At 46.4% G+C, this 20,742-nt stretch overlaps 1 protein-coding gene across 1 annotated transcript; it reads left to right on the plus strand.

Annotated features, from left to right (window-relative positions):
- Positions 1–5,437: 5,437 nt before the first annotated feature.
- Positions 5,438–19,001, plus strand: MPL (MPL proto-oncogene, thrombopoietin receptor). Its single transcript, XM_017676085.3, has 12 exons — positions 5,438–5,516; positions 5,670–5,802; positions 6,118–6,296; positions 6,831–7,129; positions 7,505–7,667; positions 7,930–8,056; positions 11,688–11,863; positions 12,022–12,164; positions 14,184–14,343; positions 14,545–14,641; positions 16,677–16,764; positions 16,970–19,001. The coding sequence occupies exons 1-12, from the start codon at positions 5,438–5,440 to the stop codon at positions 17,255–17,257; spliced, it is 1,932 nt and encodes a 643-aa protein (XP_017531574.3). The 3' UTR covers positions 17,258–19,001.
- Positions 19,002–20,742: the final 1,741 nt, after the last annotated feature.

Here is a 20,742-nt window from a genome sequence, read left to right on the forward strand (position 1 = left end):
AAAGACTCAACAGGCAGGCGGCTGGGAAGGCAAACCTGCGCATATTATCCAAAGAGCCTCACCACAGCCTGTCCTGGCCACAAAAACGGAACTCCCACCAGTCAGCCCTGAGTCATTCCCTCTCTGCCCCCAAGGAAGGGGTGATTTCCTGCATGGCCCTCTGGGCAGCTAAGGCTCCTCCCATGGACAGTACAGCCTCTTATCTCCCCCAAGTCCCTCTGGGCAGGCCAACCAGTGTCTAGCCATAGTGGGCTGTTCCTTGTGTTTTCTCAGCAGGAAACCTTTATTCAGGGGTCAGAGAGAGCCCAACAGCCCAGTAAGGGCAGCTCAGGAGCCAGGATGTCTTGCAGAGGATGGAAGACAGAGGGCTGACCAGAGAGGGTCCCTATCAGCTCTCTTGCTTGGGGTCACTGCTGGACACCCATTGGTCCTTCTCCCCTTTACTTGGATTAAGTCTCTCCTGATGCCTGTTTTGAACTCAGCCTCATACTGTGGGAAAGATGCACACCAGGCCCTGTGCCAGGCACATGTTAAATAAATGAATAAAATGGAGGAAACAGTAATCCTAGTCAGAAGTGTCTACGTGTAGATAAAGGAACAGGCTTTGCAGTCAAATAGAACTGAATTCACATCTCAGCTCTGCTCCTTAGCAGTGACTTTGGACAACTCATTTAATCGATCTCAGCGTCTGTTCTCTCTTCTGTTAAGACAAGGATACCTACTAGAATCACTGTGTGATGGAATGAGCCAATGTGTTAGCGCAGTGCTAGCAAGTAGCAAGTGTTCCTTCGTGGTAGCTGGTAGGGTCATGGTAGGACAGGGGATCAGACAGGAACAGGCAGGCCCACTCCCACCCAGCTTTTACCACAGGAGGAGTGAGTTCGGATGACAGTCCCCACTTGGAGAAGTTCAGATCTTGTCTAGCTAAGGTGGAGGCATAGCATGGCTATTTACACATAAAAGCACCCCAACAGAAGCACAAAATTCTGTAGGACTCAAAGGAGGGAAAAATTGTGTGTATGCAACCCAGTGTACTCAAGGCGACCCTCTGGGATTTTCCATTTATATCCAATTAAAACAGCTCAGTCTCTCCTCCGGAAGCCCATGCCCTCCTCTGTTTTCACTAAGAGTCTCCAAGGGTTCACATCCTCATGATCACCTGTCAATCTGAATTCTTGCTCTTGCTAAATTGTTGATCACTGAGTTGTTCACTTTCTATGTCTGTCATCCTCTACTGATGCCACAGATATTGTTAACTTTCTCCCTTTGTTCCTAAAACACCACAGAGATAAGGTTGTATGTATAGGACACTTAATGTTTGGGGGTGCTGACTAGGGAAGCGAAGCAGCCATAGAATAGAGAATAAACTTAAAACTAAGGACTAGGCATCACTGTTCTGAAACTTTCCTCTAGGAGTCCTTCTACTGGAATTTCTCACTGGTGAAGCTTTCCTCTCTGCAGCTTGCTTTCACTTACTAGCTCTCCAGCTTTTGCTCTGGAGTTACCACGGTATATTCCAAAATTCCCATCGGTTTCATACTCAGCAGATTTAGCTAACTCCTTCCTATGAAGGCCATGTCCAAAGCCCCACCACATTGTTTATAATCACAAAAGAGCTTTAAGGCCTCTGAAAGGAATGTGCAATTGCATTTCTCCTTTTTAACGAGACTTTTTCCCCCATTACATATAGTTGGGGGATAAGAAAAAACTCCCAAGCAGTAGTGACTTGGAGACAAGTCTTGATCATAAAGAAAGTCCAACAGGCTGAGAAGTTGGAGGGTTCTGTGCCTGGGTAAGCAAGTAAACAAAGGTCCTGGTGGATGAAAGGGAATTGAGTTTAGGAAACTGCAAAAGGAGTATCATGAGGGAGAGATTCCAGGAATGGGAAGATGAAAGCTGTAAGGGCCTTGTGTTAGCACTGAGAAATGAGTCTTTGTCCAAAGGACCATGTGAATCATGAAAAGATTTTAAGCATGAAAAGAATAAAAGCAACTTTGAGCTTCAGAAAAAGCACTAAGGAGATACCATTTGTCAACTATTGCAATGGTAAATTTAGAATGATGTGCTTTTAAGTGAAAATATAGTGCCATAACAGGCTGCTAGAAATGTAAATGGAAGAATCATTTTGGAGAGAAGTTTGGCAATGTTGAGAAAGAGATGAAGAGATAGAGAATCCAAGTGCCTACAGCTAGCTACCCCTGACTTTTCTGCCTGGATAAAAATGGCAGGTGTTGGAAATAGGAAAAATGGGGAGACAAAAGGCAAGAGCGTGGGTATGGGCTCATGAGAGCCTGTCCTCTTCCTGATTCACTATTCAATGACATCATATTAGTAGCTTGCCATTGGCCATGGTGGAGTCTATACACCATAAAAAGCAGCAAATGCTGCAAAACAGGGCTCCCTTCTGCCCCCAGAGAGCAGCTCAACAGCACACTACCACTATGAGCCAATTCTCAACCAGCAACCCCTTGAGTTCTCTGAGCAACAGCTGCACAGAGATCAAATACAGGCTTTTTGTAAGCTAAGGTTTTGGGCTTATATCCCAACAGAAAAGCCAAGGTTGATGTAGGCTGAATGTTCAGGAGCCCACTGGACTCTAGCCAAACGTAGGCAAGCAGGAGTACTCTCCTTTCCCTGAGGCCTATTCCAATTCCTGCCTGATACTCTACAGAAGCAAAAGATGGAGAAGACACCTCTTGCAAGCTGTGTGAAAGCAGAGAAAACAGCAAAAATGACAAGTACAGTAGCTGGACCTTCCTCCACACAGAACCAGAAAGCTCAAGTCTCTGACAGTCATAAACAAGCCTTCTGTCTCGTGGGCTCTGCATCCTTAACCACCATTAATACTGCTTCTCTGTGGAAGTCACAAGACTTGGTAAGACTTGGATGTACTCCTACAGAGTAGAGGAAGAATGAAGACTTGAGGATAACTTTCAGGTTCCAGGCTTAAATGCCCAGGTAACCTAGGGCGAGATGCCAAACATTGGCAGAGAAGATCCAGTGGGGTGTACGGGAATTAGTGATAGTTGTATTTGGGTCTTGGTGAGTTTAGGTGAAGTGCGTATGGAATGACATATAGACACATCCAATAAGTAACTGAGAATTTGAAGTTTCAAGAAAGTTACTGGTATATAGATGGAACTGAAGCCATAAAATCACTCAGGGAATATACAATTTAAAAGGCAAAGCAAGGACACCTTGGGAACAACATTTAAGAGAAAGAGCAAAGAAAGAAACTGGGAGGGAGCATTCCAGAAGGAAGGAAGAAACCAGGTGAATGTGATACATTATAGAATGCAATAGAGGAGAAATATGAAGTGTTACAGAAAAGCCTAGGTAGACCAGATGTTCAGTGCAGGTAAGGATTAAGATGAACCACACGATGAGGTAATTGTGGCTGATGGAGAGTGAAGAAAACAATGGTAGAAGATGAGATTTAAGTAGGCAGGGGCCAGGGCAGGCAGGACCTGGTATGCCATTAGGAGGTGCTAGGATTTTATTCTGAGTGCAGTAAGTAATCATTAGAGGATTTTAAGCAGGTAATGAAGAAGTGTGATTTGCATTTTAAACATCTCCGTCTATCACATGGAGAATGGACTGAGGGGCTAAGAGTGGAAGCAATTAGGAAGCTATGCAGTTACCCAGACTAGGATGGTAGAAGTGGAGATGGTAAAGAGTGTTCAGACTCAGTACATTTTGAAAGAATATCTGGCAGGAATTGCTGGTGAACTGAATGTAGGGGAAGAGAAAGATAGGGATCAATGACTACTGGGGTTTGGGGTTGATCACTGAGTAGATGGTGTTGCCACTTATAGAGATAGGTAAATCTAGAGAAAAAAATCCAGGTTTAAGGGTGGGAACCAGAATCAAGAGTTTCATTTTGGCCATCTTAAGTATAAGAGGCACATTACACCTGCAAGTGAGGATGCCAAGTAGGGAGTCAGCAATCCAAATCTGGAGCCCAGGGGAAGTCACAGCCAAAGATGTTAATTCTGAAGTTACCAGCATATACATTAGCAACAAAGCCATGGGACTGTGTGAACATTAGCGCTGTGTTCCCCATTTCACTTGTCCTGACAGCAGTGGGGTGACCCTTGATTGGAGGCTGGAGGAGGCATCCAAAGTCATCTTCATTGCACAGAGGGAGCTGGTCCTTACAACCTGAGAGTTGGACAGGAATCAGGACAAACCTGGCCTTGGGAACTGAGTGCAGAGAAACGGTGCCAGAGAAATCAAGTCCTCACAGATTTCTCTCTGTAAGTAACATTAATTCGGGAGGAAGATAGAAAGGTGATATTTTAGGGACACTTAGTCTGTAGCCAGCAATGGGAGCCCCACTGAGGCTGGAGGAGCTAAATGTGGGAGTTAATGTGGCCTGCACTCCTCATTACACCCTGTAAGAGTCAAAGTTCCTGAGAGGTGGCATCAAAGCCACCCACAGGTAATAGCACTTCCAGGAGGAGACCTGGGCTTCAGACAGGTCTCCGTCTCTTCTGCTACTAATATGAAGATAAGCACAAGCTGACCACCTAGGCCTGATTCTGAGCCAACCAAATGAAAGTACTGAACACCAGTGCTTCTCCAACTCTAATGTAGATTTGAATTATATGGAGATTTTGATAAAGTGCACATTCTGTTTTAGTAGGTCTAGGACAGGGTCTGAGAGTCTGCATTTTGAAATGCAGCTCCCAGGCCATGCTGTTGCTGAAGGTTTGTGGACCACATTTTGAGTAGCAAATGACTGGAGGCAGCTGTGTAGGCTACCCACAATGGAGGGACATGCCCTGTCCCAGGGAAAATGTGTTTATTTGTGCACAGATGCAGGACCTGTTGAAGTAGAAACAGCCACCACTGCATCATGGTTGTGAGGCAGACAGCCATTTCTTGGCTGAGTACACTGGCCAGTAGCATGGCATGGTTGTTAAGCACTTAGGTTCTGAAGCTTGACCTCTGAGCTTTACCTCTTAGTAGGTATGGGACCTTGGGAAAATCTTTAACTTCTCTGCATCTCAGTTTCCTTGTTTCTATAATGGAAATAATAAGACTGTTGTGAGGATTAGTGGAAGTAATAAAGTGCTCAACACATGGCAGCATAGTAAATGCTCAGTAAATGTTGCCATTGTTGATGATACACCCTTCTACAAGTAACAATAGTTAAGGCAGACATGCACAGAGGCCAAGTCTCCTTCTGGCACACAGGCAAAAATGCAAGTCCCATCTCCCTCCCTCTTTAAAATTCCTCCCACCCTGCTGCCCACTCCCCCTCCCCTGGCCCCTGGCCCCAGTGTGGTCTGGATGGGCCCCACGGGGGCAGGGACAGGGACAGGACGTGGGGCTGTATCTGACAGGAACCCAAGGGGCTGGCCCGGGAGGGGATTGGGGCCTGGCTTCCTGAAGGGAGGATGGGCCAAGGCAGGCACACACAGTGCCGGAGAAGATGCCCTCCTGGGCCTTCTTGGTGGTCACCTCCTGCCTCCTCCTGGCCTCCCAAAACCTGGCACAAGTCACCAGCCAAGGTGAGGTGTGTGGAGGGTGGAGATCATGTACAACCAGGAAGAGGGAGCCCTGGGAGGGGTGCAAGGTAGGAGGTGCCCACTGGGACCCCACTCTTGCCCACAAACACTCTGGCCTGGGATGACCCAGAGCCCACTCCACGAGCTGTTCCTCAGATGCCTCCTTGCTGGCCTCGGACTCAGAGCCCCTGAGCTGTTTCTCTCGAACATTTGAGGACCTTACTTGCTTCTGGGATGAGGAAGAGGCAGCACCCAATGGAACATACCAGCTGCTATATGCCTACCCAGGGTATGTGCTAGGCTGCGCCCACCTCCCCTGTATCTGTCCTGTATTTACCTCCACTGAGCCCCACTCCAGTAGATTCCCTGTTTTTGGCCCTATGGGAAAACAACTCCAAGTACATGACCCAAGTAGTCACTTAATGAACAAATGTGCTTTGGATACACCCAGCTCAAACTCCTAGAGCACCCCTAATACCACCCATCCCAGGCACTGAGAAGAAGAATGGCAGTAATGGAAATAGAAGTTGGGCTTGGCCCAGACCTCGGTCTTCAGGTATGCACATGGTGGCCATGTAGGTAGGATGGACTTCTGTGCCTACAGGGAGAAGCCCCGTGCCTGCCCCCTGAGTTCCCAGAACATGCTTCCCTTTGGAACCCGATACGTGTGCCAGTTTCCAGCCCAGGATGAAGTTCGCCTCTTCTTTTCCCTGCACCTCTGGGTGAAGAATGTGTTGCTGAACCAGACTCTGACCCAGCGGGTGCTCTTTGTGGATAGTGTGGGTAAGGGACATCCTCCTGTCACCCTGGCTCCTCTAGTTGCTGTCCTCAGGCCAGCTGCTAGAAGCAGACTGGTCTGTGTTCTTTCAGGATGATATGGATACCCTCCACTACCAGCCCCCCAGAGGCACTTCAAGACCCCTTATCATTCCTCCCAGCCTCAGCATCCAGAGCTAGATTTCATTTCCTACCAGAGACAACCTAGTCCTCCCATCATTAACCTATTCATTTAGTCAACAGATACAGAGCACCTACTATGTGCCAGGCACTGTGCTAGGTGACAAAGATAAAGAGATCCCTGCTTTTGAGGGGCACAGAATCTAATAAACCTGCAATGAGGTCACTATTCTCATTGGGAAGGGAGAACAGGGTATGGAGCCTTCCTTGCCTGGCTCCCTAAGAAACCCATGGCTGTGATATTTTAGAACCAGGCGCTGCCCCCAATCTAGCCTCCAGCACCCTTCTCTACAGTTCATGGGTTGAACCGCAGAATGTGGTGGCAAAAGAGAGTTCTGATGTGCTCTATCTTGCCCCCAGGCCTGCCAGCTCCCCCCAGTAATATCAAGGCCATGGGTGGGAGCCAGCCAGGAGAACTTCAGATCAGCTGGGAGGCCCCAGCTCCTGCAATCGGTGATTTCCTGAGACACGAACTCCGTTATGGTCCTGAGGATTCCAGGAACACCACTGGTCCCATAGTCCTGCAGCTCCTGTCCTCAGAAACCTGCTGCCCAGCTCTATGGAGGCCCAATCCAGCCCCAGCTCTGGACCAGCTTCCATGTGTTCAACCCATGATGCCCCAACAGGATGGACCAGAGCAGACCTCCCCAACTAGAGAAGTATCCTGTCCTTCTTCTGCTCCACCTATGTCCTACCCCCAATTTTGCCCCAAGAAAGTAAAGGCCATACTTTGGGGATTCCAGTTGAGTTTGATTCTTGGGAAATGAGTATAGGCTCTGATTAGCCCTCAGGAGCCATGTGAATTCACACCAACAAAATTGACAGCTTCAGGCCTCCCAGTTAATGGGGATTTCCCTAAAAGGCCCGAACTACCTGAAACCCACTGACCTGGTCCCTAATCTGTACATGTATCTAGGCAGTGAGGAAATGGAGCATCTCTTCACAAGCCTGCTGTGGGGCTTCAAAATAAGAGATGGAGGCTGTCTGGGCTGAGAGGCAGACCTAGATTCTGAGGCTGGGATTCTTCTCCCAAGGCTCCATCTCCAGCAGTGATGGGTGGAAGTTGCCTCATCTCAGGGCTCCAGCCTGGCACCTCCTACTGGCTCCAGCTGCGCAGCCAACCTGATGGGATCTCTCTCCATGGCTCCTGGGGATCCTGGTCACTCCCTGTGACTGTGGACCTGCCTGGGGATGCAGGTGAGTCAACGAAGAAATGGGCAGATGGGGAGGAGATAGAAAAGATCTCTAGGGAGGCCTGGGCTGGATATGGAAGCTCTAGGAAGCATGGTCCCTCCTGACGACCTCAAACTTGCCACTGGACAGAGCGAACTGTGTTCAGGGAGAGGACAAAGAATAGGGGTAAGTGTTCCAAGATGTAAAGATGTGTGTAAAGACAATCTGGATACTCTATAGACTAGAAGCACATTGGCCCTGATGAGACTTCCTTCTCTGACCTCAGTGGAAATTGGACTGCAGTGCTTTACCTTGAACCTGAAGAACATTACCTGTCAGTGGAAGCAACAGGACCACATTAGCTCCCAAGGTTTCTTCTACCACAGCAGGGCACGATGCTGCCCCACAGACAGGTGAGAGTTGAGCTGCTGATTGACCCTGATATCATGGGAGAGAGGCACATGCAGAAGGAAGGAAGAGTCTGTTCTTTGTCCTCTTCACTCCACTCCCTTGTCTCAAAACCAAATGGCCTCCATGCTCTCATCTTCCAATGGGTTTCTTATCTTCTCAACCTCTTTCCATCCCCATCCAGAATGCCTTGGTTTAGTTCGGCTTTAATCACGTCACCCAGACCATTGAAACAGCCTACATTCTTATTCACCTCCAGTTTATCCCCATGCTGCTGACAGAGTGACCTTTGTTAAACTCAGACTTTGCATGGCCTTCCCCTACTCAAATATGTACTACAGCTTTCTACTGTCTATCATATCCTTTGCCTGGTCTTCAAGAATTTCTACCAAACACCTCACTGATCTGTCACCCCCTCTATATCCAATCCATAACCAAGTCTTGTTGATGTCACCATTAGCTATCTCTAGAATCTTCCCACTTTTGTTCATTGCTGCTGTTGCCCAAGGACAAGCCAGCACCATCTCTCATCCACTCATTCTCTATAGCCACCCATTATTGGGCTACTGAGATCACTTACTGAATCCTCCAAATCATTCTCCACATAGGAGCTGGAGTGATCTTTAAAAAAATGCAAAAATGAACCTAATTTCCCTGCTTAAAAATCTTTAATAGCTTCCTGTTGATCTTAGAATAAAGAAAAAAACTCAATTGTGGCCTTATAAAGTTCTGAGACTCAGACCCTACCTATGTCTTCAGCTTCATCGTACACTATGCTACCTTTTGCTCTCTATACTCCAGTACTGGCCTTCTTCAGTTCCTTCCTATCTGCCATATTCCCCACTGTCACTGGGTCTTTGCATATGCTATTTACCCAACCCTCCTGTCTTTTCTTAACTTCTGTTTATCCTTCGGCTCTCAACTCAAACGTCACCTCCTCAGGGAGCCCTCCCCTGACCGTCCTCATTAGGTCCAATAGCACTATTATACATTCTTCTTGTACCATGTACTTCTCCTTCTTAAGTAATTATCATATTTACAATTTTACGTATATGCTTTATGTAGTTATTTGATTGATAATAAAATTCTCTCAGAAGTCCAGGTGAGAAAGGCTGATCTTGCCTATACATGATCCATGAGGGTAAAGCCACTCTGTTTTTACTCACCAATGTATTCTCACCAACCACAGGGCCTGGAAGATGGTAGATGCACAGTTAAAAAACTGTTGAATGAATGGATAATGAAAGCACCACTATTAACAGTTTTAATGTATTCTTCCAGTTTTTCTATGCACTTACATGTGTCTATACACAATATTTTCAATTTAAATTGGATCACATTATATATACGGATTTTTTGCTTAAAAATATGTCTTGGAGAGCATTACAAAACGATGTAATTCATTCTTTTTAATAACTGCACAGATTTCCATGGTGTCGAGGTGCCATGAATAGATTAAAAGGGGCCAAAACTGAAGTCATCATTTCCTTTACCAAAACCTGCTCCTCCTTTTACCAAAACTTCCTCCATCCTACCATCAACTCAGTTTTCCAGGCCTCTAACATGGAAATTACCTGGACGTTTGCCATGTCTCCACCCTCCAGGTCCATTCAGAAACAGTCTTGTCATTTCTATCCCTTCAGTATCTCTTGAATCCATCTATTTCCCTTCATCCCCCGCCACAACCCTATTTTCAGATCCTCATCACTTTTCGCATGGAAAAGCATAACACTGTCCTGATGGATTTCTCTGCTTGTAGTCTACTTTCACAAACCTTTTCCTACAAACTGCAGTTAGAGTGATCTTCTAAAGAGCAAAGCTAATTTTGACCATTCCATTTAAAATCCTTAAAATGTCATCATATTTACTACAAAATTAAGTTCAAGCTCCTTAGAAAGGCCACAAGGCCACTTATGACCTTAGTTTTCCCATCTCACATTTACCATCACCACAGGCCCTCTACGCTAAAAGTATTCTGCACCACTTAGAATTTCCCCCGAAGTGTCTTATCTCTTATCTGTGCACAAGCATGTGCCTGGGATGCCTGCTTCTGCCCTTTGCCCACACTATTTATAGGCTAAGACTCAATCTAAGCACTGCCTTGTCCAGGAAGTGGACCCTTCCAGTCCGGTTAGGTGACCCTCCTTGATACTCCAAAATCAGCCTGTGCACATCACAGGAAAATACCATCTGTTTGTTTTTCTGCCTCTGCCACTGAAATGAGAGCTCCTTGAAGATTATTCCTCTATGTATTCATAGGGCCTAGAACAATGCTTAGCACATAGTATCAATTATTTGTTGAATAAATGAGTAAACATATAAATACATAAAATGATAAATAATTTTAGTAAAAGCTAGCCATTTAGGGCTTATAATCAGGAAGGAGACATGATTCATTCATTAAATAAATTAGTGAGGGTGACTATATGCCAGGCACCAGGGATAGAGTGACAAATGAAACAGAAAAGATTGGGGCTCACAGCATTTTCAGGGCTTACATTTTAGTGGCAGGAATAAAGGGGCTGACCAACAAGTAAAGAAATAAAGGAACAACGTTATATGACAGAGACTAAATGGAGGTGGGTGCTAATTTAGACTGAGTGGTCAGAGAAAGCCTCACCAAGGAGAAGGGTGAGCTGAGACCTAAAAGGCAACAAGGAGTGTGTCCCACTAAGCTCTAGAATCAGAGCAATCCAGGGAGAGGTGAAGTGCGAAGACAGTGCCTGTGGCATATTTGTAGCACAGAAAAAAGGCCTGTGTGGATGAAGGTGGTAAACTGGTGTGAGAATTGTAGATAAGAATGGCAAGGTAGGGAGGAACTAAATCATATAGTCCTGTAGGCTCTGGTATTGAGTTTGGACTTTATTCCAAGTGGGATGGGGAACCACAGAAGGATTTGAAGCAGAAGAATGACTGACATATGATTTACATTCTCAAAACATATGTTCCTCTGGGAAATTATAAAGAACAGTAGAAGCCAGTTAGAAACCAGTTAGATCACCAGTTAGAAATCTGACTTAATTCAGGCAAGAGATAGAGGTGGTTTCATCTAATGTGGCCATGGTAAAGACCAAAATAAATGGACAGATTTGTAATATATTCTGGACATTATCAGATCAACATTTTGGAAGCAAATTCTGGTAGCTGTGTGGAGAACAAATTGAAGGGAGTATAGAAATGAAGGCAGAAAGCCAGTTAGGAGGTTGATGTAATAATCTGTTTTACATTCAGAGGTGACTAAGAGGGCTGCTGTGTGAGAACAGATTGAAAACATAAGGATGTTTTCCTCCAGGAAGATGAAGGATCTTTAATCTTTGAAGCAATCCAATGAGAAAACTGGGGCAGAGATAAATCAAGTAATGTGCCCAGAGTACACCAACAAGCCAAGACCTGGACTCTATAGCCCATGCTATTTTCATGTATCATCTCACTCCTTCCTTAAGAGGAAAGGCTGGACACCAAAGTAAACTTCAGAAAACAAAACATTATGGCATGAAAACAGAGAAAAGGCCTTGGGGAGCCTATCCAAGGGAGGATTAGATGATAGTCATGAAGGCCACAGCCCCTGTGAGATGAGTATCAGGATTAGACTCACAGGCAAGCTTGATTCAGTGACTCTATGGGGCTGTTTCTTAGGGACACCACCTGGGAGAAGTGTGAAGAGGAGAAAAATCCAGGATTACAGCCCTCCCAGTTCTCCCGATGCCAGTTCAAGTCACGAAATGACAGTGTTATTCACATCCTTGTGGAAATGACCACAGCCCAGGGTGTTCACAGCTACCTGGGCTCTCCTTTCTGGATCCACCAGGCAGGTAAGAACTCTCTTCCCTTCTCCACCCACATAGTTCCCACCCCTACCGCATCTGACCCCATGCCCAGGACCACCAACTCTGACACTGTGACCCAGGGCCCTGGTCAGATGTCTCATGCACAGAAGGGCTTAGGCCAGCCCCTGTGGATGTCCCTGCAGTGGTCATCCCCACTCCAAACTTACATTGGAGGGAGGTCTCCAGTGGGCAGCTGGAATTGGAATGGCAGCACTCATCATCCTGGGCAGCCCAGGAGACCTGCTATCAGCTGCGATACACAGGAGAAGGCCATCAGGACTGGAAGGTATGGCCAAGGAACAAATGCCCATACACCTCACTACACAGGGGATGGCTGAGTTTCACCATGTCTGTTATCAGGAGCGTGGGTGTCCATATCTCTATGTCTGGGCTTGTATATCTATGTTTATCCAATTCAACCGGTATCTTAATCTCTCTTTGGCATCTGACACTGCTGACTTCTCCTATTTACAAATCTTTCTTCCCTTTGCCTTTCGGATATCAATCTCTCCTGATTCTCCTATGTCTTTCTGAATGAACCTTCTCACTCTCCTTTCCTGGTTCCTCCTTTTTCACTCTTTCTTAATACATTGTGCTTCCTACAGTCCCATCGTAGGATTTTTTCTCCTGTAGATAAATAGATGTTCTCCCTAAGTGAGTACTTCACCTCCATGGTTTTAATCACAATACATTAACCATCCCAAACTTACCTTTGCAACACCCATATGGAAAGAAACTTCTATACCACAGGCAAATTTCCTGAACTTTTGAAGTCTCAGTTCCCTCATTGGTGAGATGGGGGAAAGCCATCTGCCTTCCAGAGTTACAGTAAAAATCAAATAAAATATATAAATATCTAGCATACTGCCTGGCAGACAGAAGGTATTAAATATATATTTTGTTAAATATTAGTTTCTTTTCTACTTTTATTTTCATTTACTACATGTGTACACAACTTCTTACCATATAGCCCTGGGGCATTTCATACTCAACATATCCAAAACTAAATTCATCTTCCTCCCCAAAATTGTTTTACTTTTGTATCGAGGTATAAGACATATAAAGTACACAAATCTTAAATATAAAATGGGTTGATCTGTACATGTGTAATACACCATGGACCTAATACCCAGATCAAGATACAGATTTCTAGTACCCAGAAAGTGCCTCATATGCCCTACAGTAACACACACACACACTCCAAAGTAACCACTACTCTGACATTACCATTGGTAACTGACTATTGCTGAACTTAACAAAATGGAATCATGAGGTATTTCTTCCTTAAATTTACTTCTCTGTTCCCTATATCTGACAATGGCACCACCACTTACCCAGTTACCCATCTGGAATCTTCCTTGACTCTTCTTAATTTTCCCTTTCCCTTCCCCCTATTTATCAACAATTGCATTGAGTTTACTGTGCTAACAGTCTTCAAATCCCTACAACCACTGCAGAGTCTCATTTTTGCCCATCCAGCCTGCATGTCCATGTTCACAGCACACTATACTTAACTAGTCTGTTAACTCCCAACCAAACAACAGAGGCAGCGTTACATGCTTCTTCGGCTCCCATGGTGCTTTACTTGTCATTGTTATCGCACTAATAACTTGTAATTATTTACTTGTTTGGATGCCTTCCTCATCAGACACGTGAGAGACGATGTTTCATTTATCTTTTTCCTGGTCCCTAGCTCAATGCTTGGCACAGCATAAGCAGTTTATAAATGTTTGCTGAATGAATAATCAAAGTCTCCCTGCTTGTACACACGATGTTTGTTCCTTCCGCTTGAATCTGTCCTTGTCCCCCCAGAACCTAGCACAGGTCTGACATCCTCTACTGAATGAGTGGTGTCTATGAACGCTATGTGGCCCTGAGTATCTGCGTGTGCTGGGATTTCCATTGCCGACCTCAAGTTCAATCGAACACTTCTGTCAGGATGTCCGTGTGTCTGGTCAGTTCGTGTGCACCGGGATCTGTGTCAGGGGTGTATCGTACGTATTCGTGTTGTGTCAGGCTGAGTAGTCTGCACAGATGAGGTCTGTGTCAGAGGGTGTGTCGGGGCGGGCGCATTGCTCAGGCGGGGCATGCCTCGGGCAGGGCGAGGCCGCCAGGGAGAGGCTCTCGAAGGCCCGGGTGTTCATCTTCCACGTTTTCGCCGGGATGTCTGTTTTCTGTCAGTAAGGTTCTTCGAGGGGATCCCCGGAGGTTCAAAGCGGTAGGATTTGGGGCAAACACACGCCGGTCTCTCGAGGACTCGACGCCGGCCCCCGGAGCCTGACCACCCGCCCGCTTCTCCGCGCAGGTGTTGGAGCCACCTCTCGGGGCCCAGGGAGAGACCCTGGAGCTGCGCCCACGCTCTCGCTACCGTTTACAGCTGCGCGCCAGGCTCCACGGCCCCACCTACCAAGGACCCTGGAGCACCTGGTCTGACCCAGTCAGGGTGGAGACGGCCTCCGAGACGGGTGAGAGGACGGCCGGCAGAGGCGGTCTGCGGCTGCGCGAGGGGAGGGGCTCCGAGCACAGCGGTGTGCGGCTGCGCAGACGCACGCGGCGCCGCAGGACGGCAAGAGGCAGAGAGCTAGGGCGGGATCTGGCGGATCTGGCGGACTTGGCGGCGGGCTCCAGCCTGGGGAGGCCGCGGTCTGACTGTTTTTGTCCCACAGCCTGGATCTCCTTGGTGACCACTCTGCTCCTGGTGCTAGGCCTCAGCGCCCTCCTGGGCCTGCTGCTGCTGAGGTGGCAGTTTCCTGCGCACTACAGGTATCACCCCAGCCAGGTGGGGCCGGAGGTCTCTACAAACAAGCATCCCACTGTGACACTCGCTCACTATACAAGCGCACATCCACTCTTGTGACCTCAAGCATTTTCCCGCATTACCCCTGAGAATCGAACGACCTCCTTACGCTCTAACAGGCCCACTATTCTGGATACCTAAAGCGGCACCATCTCCTTGCTCCCCATCTCAGAAGGCTACTGTCCACCTGTCACCCAAGCCAGAACACTTCGGTGCCCGCTCCCCTATATCCAGTCTGGTCTGGTCGTTCCACCTCCTAAACCTCACTTAAACAATGGCTCCTTTTCCCCCTATAGACACTACCTGACTCACTGCAGTAGCCTCCTCTCTGTCCAGCCTAGCCTCACACAGCCACCGGAATAATCTTTCTAAAAATGCACATATGAACTTGTCACTCTCCTCCTTAAATCTCATTACTAGCTCCCCAGCATAGAGTCCAGACTCTAGAATGACAAGCAGAGCTCTGCAAATCTGGCCCCTGCAGGCATTTCCACTCTCTCCCACCCTGTGAATCAGCCCTGCCAAACTGTTGGTGATTTCCTACATTAATCAAGTGTTTTTACTTCTCAGTGCATTTGCACATAACGTTCCCTCTGCCAAGAACATCCTCCCTGGATGACTAATACCCATTTTTCTTTAAATAGCTTCCTTCACTAACTCCTGGGAAACCTTTCCTGACCCTCCACTGTTAGCTACTCCCTTTGTGCCCCAAAACATTTCTATTATAGTACCAATAGCCTTTTACTGATTTATTTCTTTGTATGTCTTCTCTATACTGTACTTGGTCATCTTTAAATCCTAAGTATAGTGCCTGCCAAATAGCACATCCTTAAATGAATGTTATTAGAAAATGATTTGTTTATGTGGGAAAACCAAGGCTGAGGAGAAATGTCATTAGAACTTATAAGCAAAAGATAGAATCCATACCACCTCAGTCCTTCAACTGGTAACATCTCTTTAATTCCTGAAGACTCCATTCAGAATGCAGCTCCTCCAGGCAGCCTCTTAGGCCCTAGGCTAGGTTAGATGCTCCTCTTCTGTGCTCCCATCTCTCCTTGAACATGTCTTTCTTTGAACTTTCAACCCACTCATATGTATGAGCAGACTGGTATGTATCTTCTGTTAAGTATCCAGATCCAACAAAAAAGTTGGGAGAGAAGAGAGAGATAGTGCTGCTGAACCAGACATACCCAGTTCCTTTTCTATAATTTACTCGGTAAGTCACTCCTCCTCCTTTGGAGAAATGTGAGTGAGGTCACAGAAGAGGCCTGAAATGTTGTTCAGCTGAATTCCCTTCATGTGGAAATATGAGCCTAAACAACTGGAGATTCCCCCAACATACCTTAATCCACACTCTTCCCAGATAGACCACCTTCCCCAGTAACTTAATAAGCCCCACTGATTCATTCATTCATTCTATTAATTCCTTGAGCACCTGCTATGCTCCAGACACTGTTCTATGCCCTATACATACAGGAGTGAGCAAGTAGACTCTGGCTTTCATGGAGTTTACATTCTACTGGGGCAAGACAGACAGAAGGCAAGTATGTATAATAATATAACAAATACATAGAAAGCCAAGTGCTATAAAGGAATCTAAAGCAGAGCAGGAGATAGAGAGTGATGGGAAATGAAGGTGGTGCTATTTTAGACAGGTTAGTCAGACCCCTGTCAGGATGACCCTTGATCAGAGAACTAAATGAAGTGAGGGAACAAACTGAGTGTTCCAGGAAGAAAGAAGAGAAAGTGCAGAGGCCCTGAGGTTGGAATGTTTGAGGATACTCAAACTGTTTTTTTTAATATCCCCACCACTGACTTCCCTCCTCCATTTGAGGTTTTATTTCTACCTGTGCTCTTCTATCCTACTTTATTGCCTTGACCACACCTACCTCTCCAAGCCTTACCATCCCACCTCACTGCTTCCCCCCTGCTCCACCTAAGCGCTCACCGCCTCCCTCCCACTCACTCCCATGATTCAGTCTCCTTTTCATTCTCCCCAAGGAGCCTGAGGCATGCCCTGTGGCCTTCACTCCCAGACTTGCACCGGGTCCTAGGCCAGTACCTTACGGATGCCACAGCCCTGAGTCCGGTGAGTGCACTCCCCTCCCCACTACCCACCACCAAGCCTGACTGGAGCTGGATCCTTGTCTCATAACACAATTTTTCCAAGGTCATTGCCCACCAGCATAACATCCTAGGCCCCACCCCCAGCCACTCCCTTCTTCCTACACAACTCAGGTCCTCTTCCCCCAGACCTGCTCTAATCCAGACTCCCTTTCTCCCATCTCTCCCAGCCCAAGACTACAGTCTCAGATGCCTATGAAGAAGTAGAACCCAGCCTCCTTGAAATTCTACCTAAGTCCTCAGAGAAGACTCCTTTGCCCCTGTATTCCTCCCAGGCCCAGATGGACTACCGAGGACTGCCAACTTCTTGCCTGGGGACCATGCCCCTGTCTATGTGCCCATCCATGGCTGAGACAGGGTCTTACTGCACCACTCATATTGCCAACCATTCCTACTTGCCACTGAGCTGTTGGCAGGCCCCTTGCTCCCATTCCCCTGGACAGATCCAAACCCTCTAGACCTCTCCTGAAGCTCCCTGTGCAAACCCACCCACCCCCAACCAACATCAGCCCTCATAGTTGGGCTTCACAACATTGACCGCAGTACTGTTGCTGACATAAAGTCAGGACCCTCTCTTGTCAGACCAAAGCTCATTTGACTAAGTTTCTCTTACTTTCAACTTTCTCTGTCCTCTTGAAAGCCAAACTCCTCCAAAAGAAGTCACCACTTCCCACTTCCCACCAGCTTTTCAGACTATTGCAATTCATTCCACCACTACCGCTTTGCTAATGAAGCAGTCAGGAAAAGCTCACCTCAAACTTTCTAACTGCAAGATCCAGTAGGATCTTGTTAATCCTCAGTTTATTTGATTTCTTGGTGGCATTTGTCATGTGACTCCTCCTTTCGCCCTTACATTCTCTCCCACCTTGGCTTCCATACCACCACCACCTGTCCTGGCTCTGCCCCTGACTCAGAGTATACTCAGAACACAACTCTGGAATCAGAGCTAGGTTCAAGTCCTGCCTTACCCCCTTGCCAGCTGTGAGATGTTGAGTGAATAACTTAAAACCCTTTGAGCCTTAATTTTCTCATCTATAAAACAGGGGTAGCAACAGAACCCCATAGAGTTGTGAAGAGGTTTAAGGGAGGTAATCTAAGTAATCTATGCCTAGGACATAGTAAGCATTTCATATATCTGAACTATAATTATTCCTTCCTATTGTCTTACTCGGACGTGTTTCCACTCCTTAATTATTACAGTCCCTCAGGAGTCCATTTTAACACAGTCTCTACTCCCACCCATTCTTACTGCCTCTCCTATATCCAAAAGTTCTTCTCCCCAGCCTAGACTTCCACTACAGCACCTGTGATGCCTTATGCAGGTAACTGTTTACTTGTCTGTCTCCCACTACTAGATTGTGAGCTCCATGAGGGCAAGGGCCATCATTGTCTTTTCTCCCCAGCACCTAGAGTAGTGCGTGGTGCATGGTAGTGGGTCTTCAATAAGTGTTTTCTAAATGTTTCCCTCTTCCTCTAAGCTCTTCATATACAGTGGAGAATGTGATGAGGGCCATTCTGGTTATGGATTCCCCTCACCCATTCAAATTCCCAAAATAAATGGTATTTTTTTGCTGGTTTCAAACATGCCCACTGCATCAGTCAGGGTCTTGGCAGAAACAGATGGCACACTCAAAACTGACTATTTTGATGAGAGTTTAATAAAGAGTATATTTATAAAGATGAGGCAGAAGTCAGGAAAACCATCTAGGAATAGTGCAGTAGCACAGGACTAACAACAGTTGGGAGCTGATACCAACACGGCATCAAGGGGCAAGAGGAGAGTGCAATTACTAGATCTGGAGAGAGGAGTAACTGTAACAGAGGGGCTTCCTGGCAGGAACTGTGGCCTTCAGTAAAGAGACACAGCCAACCTGTGTGGACATGGCAGGGAGGAAGCCAGGGAAATAAATAGCTCATGGTCACTCTCCCCCCTACCTTCTAATTACATCTCTATTAGTTTGCTAGCACTTCCATAACAAAGTACCACAAACAGGGGGGCTTAAACAACATAACTATTGACAACAGATGTTAAATATTAAACAACAGAAATTTGTAGTTCTGGAGGCTAGAAGTTCAAGGTGTCAGCAGGATTGGCTCCTTCTGAGAGCTGTGAGGAAGAACCTGTTCCAGGCCTCTCCCTAACTTCCAGTGGTTTCCTGATGCTCACTGGTGTTTCTTGGCTTGCAGAAATATCACCCCCCATCACTGCCTTCATCTTCACATGGTATTCTCCATGTGTGTGTCCATGTCCAAAGGTCCCCATTTTATAAGGACACCAGTCATATTGGATTAAGACCCACCCAAATGACCTCATCTTAACTCATTACATCTGCAATGACCCTGTTTCCAAATAAAGTCACACTCTGAACTACTGGGGCTTAGGAATTCAACATATGAGTTTCAAGGGGACACATTTTAAGCCATAACATCTCTCCATAGGTGGAACCCAAACAGTTATGAGAGCCCAAGGGAATCCATTGATCCATAGACCATATGAATCAGCCTCGCAGGGCACAGGACAGGGTAGGAGATGAAGAGTGGGTCTGGACAGGACAAATAGACGTCTGATATACTCATTTTCCATAATTCCTTCCTCCAATTATATTCAAGCCTCCAACTCTATTCCTGGGGACTCAAGACTACGATTGAGATCCAAACCACTGAACTTTTCATTTTTAAACCTACTCAGCCATCATGTCCTGACCACTTTTACTTCCTAAATTCCGTCTCCTATTCTCCATCTCCACTGAACTCGTACTGCAGTCTCTAATATTTCTGCATCCAGTCTCGCCCATTAAATCCAACCTCCAGATTGATCTTTCTATTCATCTCATTCCTTACCTGTAAATCTTTAGCTTGACTCTTCAGAACCTGATCTATTTCTCTTCAATTATTTCCCTACACGAGGATTAAAAGTGTTAACACAATGCCAAGCATAGAGTAAATACTCTGTGTTTATTGAGCTCGTTTTATTATTTTCCCAGCTGGGCTGTTCCACCCCCTGAATAGCACCTATATTTTATTCTTTCCATGCCTTCTGCTTTCCTAGATTCAGGTCTTTTAGGAGGGCATTTCCCCATCTAAACAGCTGCTCAGCCTCTAATTAACCATCTTTAAAGCCTTATTCTCTATCCCTCTGGCCTAAGGGGAAGTGATCTTTCTTTCCTAGACTGGAAAGGCTCCTTGTGTTTTCTGTTCCATTTCTTCCTGGGGAAGGTACCCAAGCACCTTGTTCTATCAGCTGACCCTTGCCTGGCCTCTTTCATCTCCCCTGGCTCTTTTACTTCACCTTCAAGTGTGCATGCGCCACTCGGGCACTGGTCCCCTCAAGCTCCCTTGGACCACCCCTTTCTCACTCCCAAATCTCTCACACAAGGAGCCAGTACTTACTGGCTCCACATTCTCTCTACCCTTCTTTCTGCAACTCCTTCCGAATGGAACCCGAGCACCCACTCTCCTGACCCAGCTTTCTCCGAGGTCACCAGTGATTTGTTTCTCAATGGCCAAATCTGGCCTTTTCTTTCATGACTCTGCTTGACCATTTCACATCATGTTAGAATTTCTCACACTTTAAGGTCCATTTCTGTATAATCTCATTGGCTTCTTTCATTCCTGAAGGTGCTCCATCCCTGAAGTTGTTCTCTCATTTACCTCAGCCTTCTTTTTCTCTGCAGTTACCCTTACTGCAGAAACTGCAAACTGGTGGCCATGTCCTGCCCTCAGATATGTTTTGTTTGGCCCTTCCTTACACAGAAACTCACTGATTCCACCATGCTTAGCAGATAAAAGTCCAAACTCTTTAGCATAACATTTAAAGCCCTGACCAACCTGACTCTAGACTACCTTTTCTATGTTCTCTGGGGTTCAAGGGCTCCCTATTTCCAATCCCAGTACATCCAACCCCTTGTTTTCCAGGGTAATTGGAAATAGAGAACAGAAAGCT

Source organism: Manis javanica, chromosome 4, assembly GCF_040802235.1.
Source record: "Manis javanica isolate MJ-LG chromosome 4, MJ_LKY, whole genome shotgun sequence".
NCBI lineage: Eukaryota > Metazoa > Chordata > Mammalia > Pholidota > Manidae > Manis > Manis javanica.

Bases quoted from the DNA above. Each gene is read 5' to 3' on its own strand.
- MPL (XM_017676085.3), top strand. From the start codon at position 5,438: ATGCCCTCCTGGGCCTTCTTGGTGGTCACCTCCTGCCTCCTCCTGGCC. The intron at 5,517-5,669 runs GTGAGGTGTGTG...GCTGTTCCTCAG, and splicing joins GGCACAAGTCACCAGCCAAG to ATGCCTCCTTGCTGGCCTCG. The intron at 7,130-7,504 runs GTATCCTGTCCT...TCTTCTCCCAAG, and splicing joins AGACCTCCCCAACTAGAGAA to GCTCCATCTCCAGCAGTGAT.